This window comes from Falco naumanni, chromosome 12, assembly GCF_017639655.2.
Source record: "Falco naumanni isolate bFalNau1 chromosome 12, bFalNau1.pat, whole genome shotgun sequence".
Classification (NCBI taxonomy): domain Eukaryota; kingdom Metazoa; phylum Chordata; class Aves; order Falconiformes; family Falconidae; genus Falco; species Falco naumanni.
The window spans coordinates 16,786,855-16,805,400 of NC_054065.1; the positions used below are offsets into that span (position 1 = coordinate 16,786,855).

Below are 18,546 nucleotides of genomic sequence, written 5' to 3' on the forward strand. Positions count from 1 at the left end.
CCCTTCCGCCCAGAGAAATAGTCCCTCAACCCGTCTCCTCCGGCACCCCCCATGCCGTTCCACAAGCGCAGCCCCACTCTTTCCCGCATCTCGCCCTTTCCTGCGCCGGGGCTTGGGGGCTCGGGGGCAGAGGAGGGGGCGCGCTCGGGGTGAGGGGGGGCCTGCCGAGAAGAGCGCGAAGAGCCGGGACTTCTTTCGCAGCTCCGTTCCCCGGCGGGGACAGGGGGGGGGGGAGGGAGCGGCGCGGAGGGATCCGGGCGGGCTGTGAGGAGGTTTATGAGGCACTGCTGGCGGCCAGGCAGGGCTCAGTGTGAGGCGAGCTGTAGAGCGGTTGGGTTGTTCGTGTGCTCCGTACAGCCGTTAGCTTCTACCACACCCCACAGCCAGGCCGAGCCACCATGGTGAGTCCCTGGGCATGGGGCAGCGATGGGACTTCGCGGGTGCTGGTTTGGTGCTTAATGTGTGGGGCGCGGGGGTGGGGGCGCTTGTGGTTGTGTGCGGGCGGGCGGGTGGGTGGTGGGGAGAGGGGCAGGTGGTTTGGGTGGTGTGGGGTGAGGGCGCCTGCAGAAGGGCAGGGGTGAAGGCGTCCCTTGCCGCGGCCGGCGGGCTGAGCCCTGCAGCGCGGGCAGGCTGGGGCGGAGGGTCCCTCTCGGAGGCGCCGTCTGCGTAGGAGGAAGTGGCGGTGGACGAATCCCGCCCGGGTCTTTTTCCCGCCCTGGGGCGTTGGTGGGGATTCAAAATTCAAACTGCCACTCGGTTCGAGCGCCATGACGCTTTGTCGGGGCGTGGGGGGGGGGGGGGGTGTGGGGGAGCGGCAGATAACGGTTCCTCCTGGGAGGAGACCCGCGTGGGGGGGTGCCGGGAGGGGGGGAAGGAGCCTGCCACGATGGCACCAGCTCCACTTTCTTATCGCTTCCTCCCCCCACCCCCCCGGCAAGCCGGCCAGGCCGGCTGAATGGGGCTGGGGAGCCAGCGGCGCGGCAGCGCTGCTGTCAGCGCTTAAGATGTCTGGCTCGCTAGCGAGGTGTGTTGCGCCTGGTAATAATGCAATGCGGAGTCCTGCAGCTTCTGAGCAGCATGATGATGAGGCGCAGGCTGCCTCACTGCACCATCTCCCTCCTTGCTAGACCTGTTGTCAGCTCACGTTGGAGCCTCTCTCCCCTGCCGACTTCATGATAACGCCTTGCTGTCGGTGGCTCTATTGAACAAGGGATTTTGTTTTTTTTAACAGTTTTGGCTTCTCTTTTTGGTCATTGCGATGGACAGTCCTGCATTTTCTTGATCAAGCGCAATTTATTTTTCCTAGCGATACGTTTGTTTAGGATTTTAATCAACTGTCGAAATAGAACACATTTTATGGAATTGGAGAATGGTTTCAAATTCGGTTAAAAGGATATGAGTTTAGATTTTTTTAATTAAAACAAGTGGATACTGAAACACGTACAAAAAGGAATGATTCTGTCGAAAAAGCAATACCAGTGGCCACTTAGTACTATCTCTGCATTGAGAGAAGATATGCAGTATAGTGGAATTGCCTTGCCATTCATTACATGCTTTTAAGGAATCGCATCACTTGAACTCTCCATGTGTAATGTGAACGATGGGTACTTAAAATTAAGGGTTTGGGTTTTTAAAATGTTCTCTCTGGGCAAAGAAACTGCCTGAATTTGTTCTTTTACTTGAATTGTGAACCTATACAGCAAACATCTATAAAGGAAAAAAAAGCAGTGAATGTAGCAGCGAAAGACTCTTACTGCTTTTAGTCATCATCCGTACAGAACCAAAAATGGAGTATCTTCAAGCAAGGTCTATATAAAAATGGGTGTGTCCAGGAGGCACAGTGACACTTTGAATGTGGTTATAGTTCATCCTGACAGACCAGACTGGCTAAACTTGTGAATATATGTAGTCCAATACAGCATATGCTAGATGAAGTAAAATGATTTGCTCCCAAAATCGGCTAACTTTCTGTAAGTGTAATTTTAGCCCTTATACGCTAGCCTGTCTAGTTCTTCAGTTAATCTTGCCAGAACAGAACTGTCCATTCGGATCTGGCACCTGTGAAGTATACCAAAATGCCAGGTTTTGGAGGTGAAGGGTGTTGCCTGTTCTGTGATTTGTTGACTGCTTTCTATTAGGCATTGTTAGTAGCTCTGAGGATCTTCCAAACAGATTACTGCATCGCAGCTACGACTGTAATGAAACACTACCTCTAGAGGCTGCATGTGCCACTGAAACTGCTGCACACGCAACAGCTCCCCTTCTTTCCTAGGAGACTTAGATTCTTTGTCAGGCCCTCAACATAATCTGATGGTGGGGGGATGGGACCTATTGCAGTGAAAATGAAAGTGCTGCAGTATGGATTAGAGAATGCTGTGTCAAAGCTGTGATGGGTTCCCCGGCTCCATCCAAGGTTTTCAGGTGGATCGTGGCCATGGTAAGGGGCATATCAAAGCTTCAGCATGTAATTTAACCGTTTATGAGGTTGGGTTACGTTACTGATGGTGTGCATGCTATCACATGTACGGTGTACGAGTATCTAGCTTAAATTCAGGACAAAGAAATCCAGAGGGTCCCTCTAGGAAGGCCGCAGTGGCCTGGAACTCTTAAGCATAGATCCGGGCTGATAGCCCCTCCACCTGAGTGGCACAGGAGGGAGTGTTCTGGCAGACTTGGCTGGCTCCGCCTTTTGCTGCTGTTGCGCAGCAGTCCCTGCAGAGCCTAGCACTGCAGAGTACAGATGGTGTTTGTTCAACCTTGCCCCACCTCCTAGCTTATCTTTCAACTGCCGTATACCTGTGGCTTCTAATAAGCCTTGTGCTCTTCTCAAACACTGCACCTCTTACAGGTACTGACAAAACTTAGACAAATTTATGGTTAGTGGTTCTAGGACGCTTTATGTTGCTGGAAGTGTTAGAAAGGAAGGGTTCAGGCACACTTAACAGCTTAAACACTGCTTAATGTCATGTGTTTTATATAAAACTGTTTATATAAACCAGTATGTGACTCAACTTGGTAACCCGTAAGTATTGACCTAAATAAAACTGGGTTCTTGCTACTTAAATCTGATCTACAGTTTTCTGTGGATATAAATATCCTACAGAAATGTAGCACATAGTTCTCTTCACTCAAGCAATAAAAATGTAAATAGCATGCAAAGGTATGAGTCTGTCTCTGTTAATGATATGCTTCAGACAAGCAAAAAATCTGTTAGATTTCTGTTAAATGACCAGCAGAATGCTTCCATCTCAGAGTCTAATGTTGGTTGAATTAGTGATGTGCTCAGCAGTGCTGCTGCCACTGTAGACAGTTTATTACTATTTTAAACAAAAAGTTGAACCTGGATGGTAATACTTCTTACAGCTGCTGAAATTGGAACAAGTGGAGTTGAGCTGCAAATACCCATTGGCTGCTCTTTCTAGAAGATGCTCAGTGGTGTGATCTTGATTTTTAAGAGTAGGTGAGCCACAGGCAGTCTGAAAAATTGCTGGTTATGGCTTTGTCTTGGGCTGTTGCTGTATTGTATCCATATGTGTTTTTGTAAGCAGTGTAGCTCTTGTATGGCTACTTAAGGAGCTAACTTCATTCCTGTTGCAGGAAGAATATCCAAAGCTGGTAATATCTAAGTTTGTATGCAATACAGAAATCTAATTAAAATTGAAATTAAAGTAAAAATTGACAGGTGGTGTATATATTTTTCTAAGTTACTACATTGGCAGATGGCTGATGTGTAGAGATATTTGTGGGCACAGCTAATGACTGAAAATATTTGAAATTTAATATTGCAGTAATTATAAAAAGGTTGTTGCTGAAATGGTTGTGATAGGAACAACACTAAAAAAGTGGCATTGAACTTAAGACAGTGAATGTATCTTTTATGTATTTCAAGGTGGTTTTTTTTTGACTCTTGGGTAGAGTACTGTGGGGTAAAGAGCTCAGGGAGCTTCCTTGAAGGAATTGCATGCCCTTTTTACTGCAACTCAATTTAAGCTATCCATAATTTGTTTTTGAAGAAGCAGCTGATTTGGAAAACCTAGGGAAGGTATTTCTACAGTCCTCAAATACCTTTGTGCTCTTTCAAGAGTGAAGTTCACTTTGGGTTTGGCCTTGAAGATAGGGGGGGTTTATTGCTGTCAAATACAGTTGATTCAAAACTGTTCAGTGATAAAGCAAAATCAGGTATAAACTGGGGCTTATCAAACTGATACAGAAACTGTCTTACTACTGAACTTTTCTTTAGTGGCCCTGTAAACTCTTACGGTACCTGAGTCTGTATATAATGCTCTGAAAAAAGTCTAGACAGCCATATGACACATGCATTAAAATTATCAGTTTTGTCTGAAGCTGCTAGTACTGATTATATGGACTCTGACTTTTATGACCAGGTCTTGGGCATGAAGCTTCATGTTAGTCAAAGGATGATTTAATTCTAGAGTATATTCTTCTAATTATGGCATTGTAACTTAGCAGAAGAGGATAGTCTGCCATAAAATTGGTTTTTGGGTGTTACTGCTACCTTACTTAGACATAAGGTGTTTAGTGATAAAGCTGAGGCTAGTTTACCAAAGTATTACTGCTAGTAGTCTGCTGTGTTAATGAGTTTTTAATCAGTCTAGAGGTACCTGTGTGCCTTGAGTTTGCTAGTGTTACTTGGGCAATTGATTGATGCACATGGTAGTCTGGGTGTACTGTATATTGCAGGCTCAGGAAATGCAAACAGGCTGCCAGGCTTACTTAGCAAGCAATCCTGATGGCTTTTGAGCTGTGTTAGTTAGGACTATTTCAGAATGCTACAGATTTAAGTCCTGAAGAGCAGCTGCTGTATTCAGAGGCCTCTACAAGTCTGTGTCTTAATTTTGCCTTGATGTTTTTCTACAACTATAATGATACTGTCTTTTATTGCAGGCTGATCAACTGACAGAAGAGCAGATTGCAGGTGAGGCTTTTACGTGCTGTGTTGCTACTCCTATTTGACCTGGCACATCTCTTAATCCACTGACATTGAGTTACACAAGATATTTAGCTTTCTTGGATACTAAAGAAGTATTGTAGAATGTTTTAATTTGTCACCTAAGTTTTAAAGGCTCATGTACTATAAAAGCACCATGGACACAGTGAATTTTTGTCCTCTAGAATAGTTAGACAATCATCATAGATAGCTTTATGAGCTGGTACACTTGGGACCCTTTCTTTTTCTCTCATGACTACAGAATTGTTCTGAGTGCAAACTGAAAGGTGGTGGGAGGGGGCAAATCTCTAAAGTTGGAATCTGGAGTGCTTTTCTAGCAGAAGGAAAAAAAACAAATTACTTTGAGGTCTCCTGTCAGTGGAGATGTTTCATAGTGTGGCTGTTTTTGACAGCAGAGACTGGTTTCATGAAGGCAACTCCTGATACTCCATATTTGGAACTGCATTGTGTACTTGGACACAAGTGTTCTGTGCACTGTTCTGATGGTCTGGCGCTTGCTCTGAAATGCTTGAATAAATATTATTTAGTTGGACCCCTAACAATGGCTTCTATGCACTAGCAACTGTCTACTAGTGACTGAAATCTCTGGCTATCATGTCTCCTACTCACGTAGGCTGCACAAACTAATATCTGTCACTGCCCTCTGTAGACTGATTTCAATTTCAATAATTGATGTAACTTAAAGCTGGTAATGCAGAACTCAGCCTTGCCATGGACATTCAAAAACTTGGAGTTTTGATCTGACAAATGTATAGTGTTAATACTAGAAAGTCAGTGTGTGTGTAATGGCCATGTGAAGTTATTTTAGAGGGTGTTAGGGTTCTGCTAATCTAATAGTACCAGGTCAAGCATACAAATAACAGTCTCTAAGATGTATTGCTGTTTAACTATAGTGTAGCTCTTGAAGATGCTGTATTAAACAGAAGACTCATAATGAGCCAGTTTGTTTTTACCGTAATTGCCAAATTTGTGGTGTAAGAACATTCTTCTGTAGCTTTTAGACTTCAGAAGCTTGCTTTATTTAACTCATAGGAGACTAATTATGGTTTTGTGGAAAGTCCTTAGTCTATTTACTTGTTGCCATGGTACTGTCTTACGAGTAGGCACAAGCCAAATCTAGTTCAACTTGAGATTTTTCTGGAAGTGGCCTACATATCTTGAGGGTTTTGTGATCAGTTTAGTTGGAGCAGGCTTTATCGGTTGTCACTGCTGTCTTTCAATAATGGTTCATTGTTGCAGTTCTTAACTGTAGAAGCTTTATATTCCATAATCAGCTACATCAACTACTAAACAGGAAGCTTATTAACACTACCTTGGGATTAGTGCAAATGTTAGCTATTCAGTAACAATAGTATAGTTCTTAGAGCCGGAAGTGAGTATGAATAAGCTTGTCATACTGGAATAGAGGGTCTTCGTCTGTGTGGAAGGAGTAAAAGTATAACTTCAGTACCCAGTGTAAAACTATGTGCCACTTTCAGTTCTGCAGTGGTATTTCATGAAGCAAATGTGTTTGCAAGTAAATGATAAATCTCTGATGTGAAGACATAAGCCCACTGCTGCTCTGTTGGAAAACCATCCCTAGTATGGCTTAGGAAAGGTTGCAGCCAACTAAGCAGCCTGCTTAGTTTTGCTGTCAAAGGCCAGTGTCTTGCATGGGAAGAATGTTACAGGTACAGTTCACGTGTTTTACGAAGGCTGTGTGGTTTTAAAGGCTTGGCCCCCCTGCTCTTCCATTTCACCTTACCTGAAGATAGACCTAGCTTTTGATTTGAAGGCAGGCTTAAGAAAATGGTACTGCAATGTAGAGACACTGTTGCCTTAAATAGAAGGCCGAAGTAGTTAAAGGAGCCGTTTCTCCTGGGCTGAAAACAAATCTTCCACTTCTGCTGTGAAGCACCAGAATACAGTTGTTAGAAAATAAGAACATCTGGAATCTATGGAATTCATTGGTCCTATGGGAGTGAAGCTTCTCAACATAGTGGGGATGAAAGAATACCCAGGTTTTGCTTATATGAAAGACTGATACTTTTTTTTTAAAACTGCATAGGTACAGATTGCATGTGAATGCTAGTTGCAGCTTCACTCAGTAAGAACTGAAGTTGCCAAATCAAATGGGTTTCCATTTGGTTAAGTGTTGTGTTAACAAGAGGTATATAGGTCAGGACCACTTGATGTGGGTGGTCAGGGAAGAAAAAAGTCTAAAGATGCTATTGCCCCAAAGCAACTAGTCTAGCAAGCTATACATCCTTCCATTAGGCCTACTTGTTCAGAGAGCCCGTTTAGACGTCTATGAGGTCTATGTATGGTGTTCATTGTGCCTTGTTCCTTTAGTGTGCCCTGGTTCTCTGTTGGGGATTTGACCACATGAGTTATTTAGAAATTATTTCATAGTAGAAATAGCTATGTTTAAGTGTTGTGCTCCTGGTAGCTGTGACGAGAACAATTGACGTTCTGCTATAAAAGTTCCAGGCATAGCTGGCTAAAATGCATGAGTGGGAATGATAGGTTCAGTGAACCAGAACTACTGGGTCACTGAAGACTGCCACTTCATCTGGAAAGGTGATGTGATGCAGAGTTGCCTCAGAAGCTATTGTTAGAACATTGTGAGCTAGGGTGTTAGAGTTCACATTCTGTTGGACTACCTTTCTTTGGGGCCTGGAGGTAGTCTTTTGATGCAGTGTGTTTTTCAGAAGGAAGGAAAGGCTGAGACATTGTAGGCTGGCCTGAAGACTACTAGTTCTGCTGGCACTGTCCTCCGGTTTCTCAAAGGTTAGCCTTATGTAGGATGCCAGAGAATTTTCATGTGCAGCTTGATACGGAGGAGTGTTGAATAGAGGGAAGATTTGCTTTACATGCTACATGGGGTCAAAGGTGTTTAAGTGTGGGAGGTGTGTATTTATAATCTGAATGTTGCAGGAAGGCAGAATTGAGTTGCTCACAGCAGTATTTCATAGCTACCTTCCCTGGCCATTGCCACAAATGTATGCTAGGTGGGTTTTGTTCTAGTCTGAACTGTATCTGCATAGGTTGTGATTCCTTAGTTCTAATTACTGAAGGTGATTGAAGAGGTGTATTTATCATATTCTAACGATTCCGCATTTCAAACAGGAATATGTTCCTCATTCTTGATGCACTTTCTTGAAGTTTACAATTTATAGCAGATTATTTCTTAGTCTGCAGCATCTTTGATTAAAAGAAGGGTAAAGAGTTGTCCATCGAGTAGTTAATTTTGGGTATTCAGAATATACCACTGAATGGCCTGTGTGTCTTAGAGTTTTGTGTAAAAAAAAAAAAAAAGTACTACATTTTCTAGACAGGGTCATTGCAGTACTGGGAAGTTTGCTTCACATTTGGGTTAGTGATAGTTGACCTTCAAGCCAAGGATGAACTGGTTAATGGCTAAACATTTTGAATAACACTTAAGTGCCTGACTCTTTAACAGACTCTTGACAAAGACTCAGTATTGCCCTTTTGAGGTCCTTCTGTGATGGACTATGAACTTTTCTACTAGGCTTGACCCAAAAGCCTGTTCTTCCCTGTTGTAAAACTTTTAATAAACTGGTCACGTCCAAACTTACTGAAACCCCCTGAAGACCATTTGGAAATTACTGTAGGTTCAGGTTATAGCTTCCTGTTTGGGTAGGCCCACTTCTACTTTGATTATACAACACTGGCTTGAAACTTTTTTTTTCTGGTCCTGTGGTAGCCTTGCTCTGACTTATGTGCTAAACAGTGAGAGTTTGCTTTTGGAACACTTCGAACTGTTAGATGAAGAGTGTGTTTTTTCCTGGATGGGACTCAGCTGTGGCTCTGGTGGTGTAGCTGCATTCATGAACTATGAAAAGCCTATTTTTGTAGTTGCATTTTTAACACTTGACAGCTTGTACTCACCTCGAGTGTTTCAGATTACAAAACGGATGAAAGAAGACTTTAATCAGTTAATGTGAAAACACAACTTTTACTGTAACTAATTCTGGTCTGGGAAACCCACCATCTGGAAAGCTAGCTGCTTGGAAATACTGAAAAATTAATTCTTGGAAGTAGTTCTGATGCAGAAGTACCCTTGAGCTAATGAGTTCTCTGAAGGCATGATCTCAGGTGCCTTGAAAGCTGTGAAAAGATCTGAGCTATACAGGGAATAGATAAGGTTTTTTGCATGTTTAACTATAACTTGTGTATGAGCTACTACATACAGTCCAGTGAGCTAGTTTAAGGTCTGTGGGCAAAGACAAACAGATGGCATGGATTAAAACCAATTCCATTTTTGGACTGGACAATTAAACATGTTATGCTTGTATTAATATTGCTGGCTACAATACAGCCATTGTAGGGGATTAAGAGGTAGCATTGAAACACAGTTAAGCAGTCTTAGAACTGTTTTTGACTAGTTCGATGAAGCCCACTTCAGGATACAGTAGCGCAATTTTCTAAGCAGCTTTTCAGAAATTAAGACTGCAGTGACTTCCCTCCTTGAACAACTGACTGGAGTTGTGTATATATGTAGACAAACTGCAAAGTCCAATGGGAGAGACCTGGGAGAGGTTCCTCTTTAGATATGGCCAGTTAAGAGCTATGGTACTGCAGCTTCACATAGCATAAACTGTTCAGACTTGTGTGTCCAGCGGAAGTGGTTTATAATGAGAAACTATTTTTAGTTTGGTCTGATTATACGTTTCTTCACTGGCTAGTCTCCTTTGTTAGTAATAGAAGCACTGTTAAGCTGTAGCATTTGTTGTACTTGAGTACTGTTTTTTGGCTTTCTCAAAGTAATACTATTTTCTCATGAGGTAAACTAATTCCTACTAAGGGAGTGGATTATTCTAGTTGCTAATAGCTGTTCCTTTCAGCTCTGTATTAGGGACTCTTCCCTGAGTACTTTTGAAATTGCTGACCTTCCATCTTACTTGGGTCAAAATGTGGTTCATTGGTAGACTGGTGGGTGGTTTTCTGGATGCTGGTGCTTCTGTATTGGCACTACAATTATAGCAGACTAAGCAGTATACCAAAATTTGTCTTGAGAATTAAGTTTTATAACTTATGACAATAAACAGCAGTGGGTTCTCATATGATTGGTCAAACGTTAACATTTTAAAGCTGAAGGGATTAATTCTATTTTTGTTGTTGTGCAGAATTCAAAGAAGCTTTTTCACTATTTGATAAGGATGGTGATGGTACTATAACCACAAAGGAGTTGGGGACAGTGATGAGATCGCTTGGTCAAAACCCCACAGAAGCAGAGCTACAGGATATGATCAATGAAGTAGATGCTGATGGTAAGATTTTGTTAATAATTAATATAATGAAGTGCCTAACAACTGTTTTTCTAACAAAGTAATTATCTTGCAGGCAATGGCACAATTGACTTTCCAGAGTTTCTGACAATGATGGCAAGAAAAATGAAAGATACAGATAGTGAAGAAGAAATTAGAGAAGCGTTTCGTGTGTTTGACAAGGTACCAAAATGTTTACCTTAACAAATACTTCTGTTGTGAAAAATTGGTCTGACTTCTAATGAGCTTCTTCACTGAACTGAGGGGTATCTGCAGTACTGTAATCTAGAACCTCTAGGTTAACTAGTCACCCTGAAGTTCAGTCTACTGTGGTACTGTACCTGGAAGTCAAGTAAATCAATGTGATAGCAAGTGGTAGGTAGTAGTATCTATGATACTAAAATAAAAATTTGTACAAGGCTGGCAGGGAAATTGTTTAAATATTTAAAATGCTACTCATAAATCTTTCACTAAGTCTTTACTAAATAAATTGCTAGATGAGACTGAAGTTACTCAGCTTCTGAAGTAAGATGCACTTTTAAACAGAAAATAAATGTCTTGGTGTGTGGGGAAGAAAAAAGTCAGTCTGGAGTTCATATACACTAGTACTTGGATATCCAGTGTCCCAGGTAGGATGAAGTATGTGAAGGTAGTCTCTGAAGGCCTTGTGGCTTTGTGCTGGACTCGCATGAAACAGGTGAATAAGATAAGTAGTTTCTGTTCTGGTCAAGAAATAGACACTTGAACCAGACAGTCACATGATTGAATGGACATCTGTGATGCAAAAAGATTGCAAAAGGTGCAGATTGGTCTGTCCTGAGACATTTTTTTAATCACTGACAAACCTAGTAGACTGCATTGAGTAAGTTGTTTTTAAAATGTCTTTTTAACACTAAGATCCTGGACAATACTGAAGATATGCTTAGAACTCTCATTTGCCTTGTGCAAGTGCTAGTAGTTTTAGTAAATATTTTACATAGAAACTGTTAACTTCTTAATGTTCACCTTGCTCTGTACTATTAAGCCAAGTTGCTAGGGCTTAGACAAGTCTATTCCAGTCTTTCTTTTTCCCCTCACAGGATGGTAATGGTTACATTAGTGCTGCAGAACTCCGTCATGTGATGACAAATCTTGGGGAGAAGCTAACAGATGAAGAAGTTGATGAAATGATTAGGGAAGCAGACATCGATGGTGATGGTCAAGTAAACTATGAAGGTAAGGAGTTGGTAACAGACTCTTTTTGTGTAGCACTTTCCATGCTGGTAGCCACGCAGAGTTGAGGTGAGATTTGGTCAACAGTTATTGTCCCTTTAAGCTAATGTCTTCCAGTATGTACATTGTGTACCTCTAAATAGGAGAATGTGCTGTTGCTACCTTTGTGCCAAAGGCAAAAAATTACTGTTAAACTGTGCAGTGTAATAATAACTTTCTGAATGTAATGATGTCTAATGACCATTAGAGTAAGGAAGCTGGCAGAGATGTTCACATACTGTTCTGTCCACTAATGTTGATCTGACTGTAGCAAGTCACTCATTTCCTATTAATGCTTTTTAAATTACTAATTAAAGGGGGAAAGCCTCTAAAATATGCAGGAATTTCAAGACCTTTAGACTTCTTAAATTTCACACAAGTCAGCTGCAGCAGTAGCTTATTTTTATTTCCTTCTTCCTGGCATTGAAACTTCAATGGAGTCATGCAAGCAGGAGTTCTGTTAAACAACTGCTTGCAGCTCAGAAGCACTAAACTTGTTTTTATTTTAACTTTCTGAGCATCTTACCCGAAAATACCCTAGCTCTTCTCTATAATACCCTTACTGTTGGAGGTGTAGGTGTGGCTTCCCTTTAAGGCCTTCTTGGTTGTGGCCTCAGGATGAGCAATTGTGAGTGAAAAGGCATTTTTAGGAACCAGACTGCTTCTCTGTAACCATACTTATGAATAAACTGTTTAGAAGCTGGCACTAGAGAGGGTAGGCATCCCTCTTGTTTCCGCTTGTTCTCTTGAAACTTGAGCAACTAAACTAGTTAACTCTTTTTGAAGTTTCTTCTTGCTATGGTACCTGAAACTATGGCTCAGCAAGATAAGTGAAGCAACCCTGTTGTGTGGGATCTAACTTCCAATGTATGTGACTAAGCAATGATTCAGTTGCTTAAAGCTGGTCAGCCAAAATAGTAAGACTTGGGCTATTCTGCTTTGGAAAAAAAAAATCATCAAACCAATACAGTGTCTTGCTTGTATACCTTTATTTAACTGATCTTTACTTCAACACAATTTCTACTGATTCTAAGTCATTCTTAAATATCTTGTTCCTATCTGTAAGTCAGTAGGCATGAGGATTCTGTAATGTTTTATTTTGGAATAAAGGCTATTCTGAAATTCATTGAGGGACCAGTTTTTTAGTAAAAGGCCTTTTGCCTTTAAAACTATGGAGGTTTTTAGGTGTGATTGGTGGAAAAGGGGACTGTCTTGAAGATGCTTTTTTGAATGCAGCTGAAAACATAGTTTTGAAACAGTGTTCAGCACTAGTAAGACAAGTCGCTTCTCAGATCTTGCAATTTAGATTTTTTTTCTCTGAATAACTCTTATGCAACTCTTTCCTTTTACAGAGTTTGTACAAATGATGACAGCGAAGTGAAGACGTTGTACAGAATGTGTTAAATTTCTTGTACAAAATTGTTTATTTGCCTTTTCTCTGTTTGTAACTTATCTGTAAAAGGTTTTTCCCTTACTGTCAAAAGAATATGCATGTATAGTAATTAGAAGGCCATTCCTCCATGTTTTTCTCCTTTATCTTACTGTCATTGTTCTGATTTTTGGAAAATTGATCTAAGTAACAAATGTTGCATGTGGCTTACTCTGGATATTTAAGCCCTTCTGCACATCTAAAGTTAGATGAGTTGGTTAACTGAGGGAACATCTGGGTTGTCTGTTTTTAAAAAAGTAGCTTTCTTTAGGAGACTTAGGTATGACTAGTGTAACAAGTTACATAAAGTAAGTTAGGGTTTACTATGCATTAGCAATTCCTTAAAGTGACACGCTGGCTCTAGTTCTCCAGTACATAAAGGTGTTTATTCCACTTTCTGTGATGGAGGATGAAGACTCTTGCAGCTAACTGCAGGATAAAACCATGTGAATAGTATATATACATGTAGCTAATGCACTGTAAAAAAAAATCATTCTCCTAGCTTACTTCACAGTAACTTGTTTGTGGCCATACCTGTAACATGTTGTTGAAATGTGGAGTCTTAACGTTGTGGACGATTGACAGTCAACAATATGAAACTTAAGTTGCACTAATGCAAAACGGGTGATTTATCCAGGTACTCGTACACAAGTTTTTTTTGTACTGCTGGTCCTGTACCAGAAAACATTTTTCTCCTCTTGTTACTATGCTTTTTAAACTTTGTTTAGCCACTTATTTTCAAAAGAATCTGCTTATGGCACGATTTGCCTCAAATCCATTCCAAGTTGTATATTTGTTTTCCAATAAAAAAATTACAATTTACCCATACTGTTTCAATGTATCCTTGAATTATTTACAGGAATTGTTCAATACAGTTGCTGCTCTATGTGTTTCAGTATGTAGCAGTTTGGTTTGCTTATGCAATGGATTGGCTGTCTTAAAATGGCTTGGAAGGTGAAAACTTAGTCCTTAAACTCTGGCCCTTAATAGTATTGTTGACTTGAAGAAGCTTTCTTACTAGTAGTTTAAAATGTATTTTACAGTCTTGTGTGGAGCTTGGTGCTTCAATAAACTTACCGTAGTGACTGGCTATGCCCACTATCTGTAGACATTGTGAACTGGATGTTGACCTAGTTCAATAGTTGACCTAAAATTAAAATTCCTTGTTCGGACAACTAAACCTGTTTGCTTTCTTTTAATTATTTTGGAGTTTATTCCCTGTCAGCTGCTACATCGGGTAACTTAGTCTCACACCTGGACTTCTCTGAAACTGCCATGTCTGAGTTGCCATTCAGGATGCAGTCAGAGCACAGAAGGAAAACATTCTGTTACTGATCTGCTAATAAGCATGATTGTGCTTCTAGTACTAGCTTGTTGTCAAGGTTTGAAATTTTTTTTTAAAGCAGAGAACAAACCTGACTTTTACCAAGGACAAATGCAAAACCTCAATAGGATGCCAGTGGCTGTTTCTGCCCCTGGCCTCTAACTCTCCCAGTGAGAACTGATTGATCTTAACATGCTATATGGTTATCTTGTTTGGGGATTCTGGCTGCCTTCAAACAAAACATTGGCCCCTGCATCTGGTTACCCTCACTGGGCCTGGCAGAGCAGTTACCTAATGTTTTAAGACTGTTCTCGTAATCTTTGAGGTATTTGTAGTTACAGTGAAAATGGGAAAGCAGGACAGCTGAAACTTTATTTCAGAAACATTTGATCAAATGTTTATGGTCACTAATCTTGAAGCCAAGGAGGCTTGTCAAAAGTGCTTAAACTGCCAGCATCAGAATTCCTTAGAACTGTTGGTTGTGCACCAGCAATGTGATACAGGGAGCTTATGTAGTCTATTCTAGCAGTTAGGGTTTGCCTAATGAGTGACTGAAGAAATGCTTCCTATCCAGTCTTCATCCTGTGGCCTAGGAGCCTGAGGACAAGACATAGGTGCTTAAACTGGCACAGGATGAGGGGAATCTGACAGAACTATCAGAATAACCACTTGAGATCCTGAATTACAGGAGTATCTCATTTTTAGAGGTAAGTAATGCAGACAGGATCTGACAAGAATCTGTATTTACCAGTCTGGTGCCTTTAAGCTGTGAATTTCATTCTGACCTGTAAGTCTTCTGCTGCAGCTCGGCATCCATTTATTTGGAAGCATCTAAGGTAAAAAGGAGAGGGTTCTCTCCATTGGGAAAGACTGCCTTGGTCAAATGAATTGCCTTTCATAAAACAAGTGGGTGAAGAATTGTGATGAGAAGGCCACCTTTATTTACTGTCAGTTTAGCTGCTCCCTGTTCAGTGTTTAGCCATGGGAATCAAAGCTCCTGTTTCTGTTTAGTGTAAGCATCCCTGTTGCTGTTAACTAAATGAAGTGCCTGATTTATAGGTCAGTACTGAAGTCCTGTAGCCCTCTTCACATCTTTAACTGGGGAATGGGGGTCATGCTCTTCAGCGCTTTCTGCTAGTGAAGCAATGTCTCCTAAGGCACAATCAGTAAAGTGTGATGGAAGCTAATGGCATTGATCTCTACAACTTGAACCTTTTGACTGAGGTGCACTTACAGGTGCTCTTGGTATTGTGAAATGGGTAGTCCTTGGGTCGTTCTAGGCAGATTCCTGGATATGTGTGTATGTAGGAATACTCTGAAATTCCAAGTTCAGCTTCTGGTAGCTTGCTAAAACAAAATCCTTCATCTCATTTTAAACAGAGTAGAACATTCTATACTAAATAGTAAGAACAAAAGCTTGCATGGTACAACACTGCAGTAAAGCACCTGGTGGTGCTGTTTTATTCTAAACGGGGTGGGGGGTGTGAGGAGGGAGATCTTGCATCTAAAGACTGCTGTGCTCTTAATGTATAGGCTTAGGGGGAGATTGTATTGATGTGTGTAAAATCCTGATTGGAGGGAACAAAGATGGGCAGATTGATCTCTAGCACCCACTGGCTAGATGACAGACAATAGGCATGAATTTTAAAGGATTAAGTTCTATTTGAATGCAAGAAAACAATTTTTTTACTATGAGGGTGCTCAAATACAGATGTAGTCTGCAGGCTCAAAACCCAGCTGATGAGGTGCTGGGCAAGTGGCTTTAGCTGACCCTGCTTGAGCAGGGAGTTGAACAAAGTGAACCAAGAGGTTCCTTCCAATATAAACAATTCAGTGAAGTGAAAGTGCTCTTGCTAGCTTCTTAGTCTTACCATGGTGTGCAACCCTACCTTCATGTGGTGGACCTTCCCAGTGAAGGACGGTGGTGTAACTGCTTACTACAGCTTGATACATTTCAGAGTGTGTCTCAATTCTAGTAGTGTTAGTCCCCAGGCAGGACTACAGAAGACACTACCTCAAGGCTGAGCTGTCCTGAAAGTAAGTACTTCCCAACTCCCAGCTGTGGAATTTTGGTGGGGGACTGTGTTGCTGGGTGGGGAATAGTAGCTAGTAAGCTTGTAGCCTGTTAAGATACAGCTAATAAATTGAGGAGAGCTAATGGCTAAAGGAGATGGTAAGTACTGGGAGCCTGCTAGTAAGATCAGTAATTATTTGAGGGAGACACTAGCTCAGAAGGTAGGTGAGCATATAATGCAGGAGTACAGCTGATGGGCTCGTTGGAGGCAATGCAGGCTGCGTGTTCAGTCTTTCAAATGGGACTGTTGGTCTCTAAAGACTTGAGCACAGGGGTCAGGAGCTAAATCTGCTGCGTCTGCATCCAGTCAGGAATTGTTTGGTAACAACCTGAACACAATGAGCAGTAAAATGACTGCTTTCTTCTCTTTATCTCACTTCTGTTTTATATATGTATATATGGGTCCTGTGTTTCTTGGGCACGAACTCCAATTAAGAGAAAAGCTGTATTTAACTGGTTTACTAACTGTTGCGTAAGGAGTTCCCATAGTTCAGGATTAATTGTCATTGCTGGCCATTTCCAGTGGGGGTGGCTGAGAAATACTAGAGAGACTTCAAAAATTGTCCTTGAAATACTGCATTTAAAAATGGCTTTTCCGTTGAAGTCTTTATGTTGTAATGGATACTTAAGGAACTTTCATTCAGATTTAGCGTTAAGTCTGTCAAATGATAGACTTTTCAGTTAAATGTGTAGTTTAGCAAAGAACTTCTGAAAAGTGAATCTTGAAAAGTAGTCTTTTTCCAAGTGAGAATAGTAGGTGCTTGAGATGACAATGTATATGGATGCATTGGGGTGTGCTAAGTGAAAAACCAAACCTGTAATGTTCAGCCAGAAGGGATGATGCTGGAAAAACTTGGGTACTGCATAACGAATCTATACTTGACAGAACTTTGAAAAGGAGATAAAATTGTCTTTGGGACCGAGAGAGAGGGATGACAGACAGAGTTTGTTAGAATAAGTGTATTTCTGTATGATAGTATCTACTCAGCTATCAAGTTTTTTGTACTTGTACCTACCTTTATTTATGACTGGAGTGAGAACCACCCTACTGTATCTACTCCAGCTCCTGGATTTGAAAAAAGTTCTTAACTCTCCTACAAGAATAGTCAGTTTGTCAGGTTATCTATTTACTCTATTTTTGAAGAACTAAGTCTTTGATAGCTGTGTATACACTTAAAAAAAAATAATGGATTTTTAAGGACTTCCACTGAGTTTGGAAAGAAGGATGATAACGTTGGAGTGGGGTTCAGGACCTTAATTTTCTAGTTTCCCCTAAGTGCAAGTGTGATGTCAGTGTCATCTTCAGATGATGTAAATGGCAATTTTTATTTTGAACTGATGATTCCTTTCTAGCTGGTCCTTAGAAAAATACTTCCTCTGGCTTTTTTAATAAGACCTATGAAGAAGAGGGTATTTGTTTGTGTCTTAAACTTGAGAGTCCTGAGATACTGTTCAAGAAACTGCACAAAGTTCTAGTCCCGTTGGAATACCTGAAGATGAGTTTTTTGAAAGACATGGATGACTTGGTAAAGATGAGTCATATCCTCACAAAACTCTGAACAATATGATAGAATAACTCTTACACTTATATTCAAAGTTTCAGTAGGCTGTTGGAGAATGGGTCTGCGTCTCACTCGATGCTTTATGCAGAGTAGCAGACGGTTCCTGCTCTAAGATCTTGCTGTACAAACAGGCTATCGTGCAGTGCAGTGTCACGTGATGACAGCACACTGCAGGTTGACCTGCTTGGGTTTTTTGTTTGTTTTGGAATATTTTTTTTTGGGGGGGGTGGGGTGGGTTAGGAAGAGCTGAATTAGAAATGATTGAAAGAAAGAGGACAGAGAGAAGAAAGGATGAAAGAATATAAAATCAAGAGAATACTGTGGGAGGAAGTAAGTTTGCAAACATCCGATAATTGGTGCAAGACAAAGTCCAACACTATTCTCTGAACAATTGCAAGACCCTGGGGCTGGAGCCCCTGCCTTGCTCCTGCAGGTGGTTCTGAAATTACAAGGGTGGTAGTTGACTTTGTTGATGTATTTCTAGTGGCCCCCACAGCTGGAATAGAGTATTTGGATTGTTCCTGTTGCATAATCCTCATCTCGTAGCTAAGACCTTTGGGTAGAGGCATGTACTTAGAAGTTCAGCTTTCCTGTTAGTAAACCAGTACTTCTGTCAGTAGTCATTGACACCTTGGTCATCAAACAATGCCAGCTCTCCGTTGAGCAT

General features: G+C 41.2%; 1 protein-coding gene across 1 annotated transcript; it reads left to right on the forward strand.

The window, feature by feature from the left end:
• Positions 1-244: 244 nt before the first annotated feature.
• Positions 245-13,741, forward strand: CALM2 (calmodulin 2). Its single transcript, XM_040611446.1, has 6 exons — positions 245-401; positions 4,906-4,936; positions 10,099-10,242; positions 10,316-10,422; positions 11,319-11,454; positions 12,843-13,741. The coding sequence occupies exons 1-6, from the start codon at positions 399-401 to the stop codon at positions 12,869-12,871; spliced, it is 450 nt and encodes a 149-aa protein (XP_040467380.1). The 5' UTR covers positions 245-398; the 3' UTR covers positions 12,872-13,741.
• Positions 13,742-18,546: the final 4,805 nt, after the last annotated feature.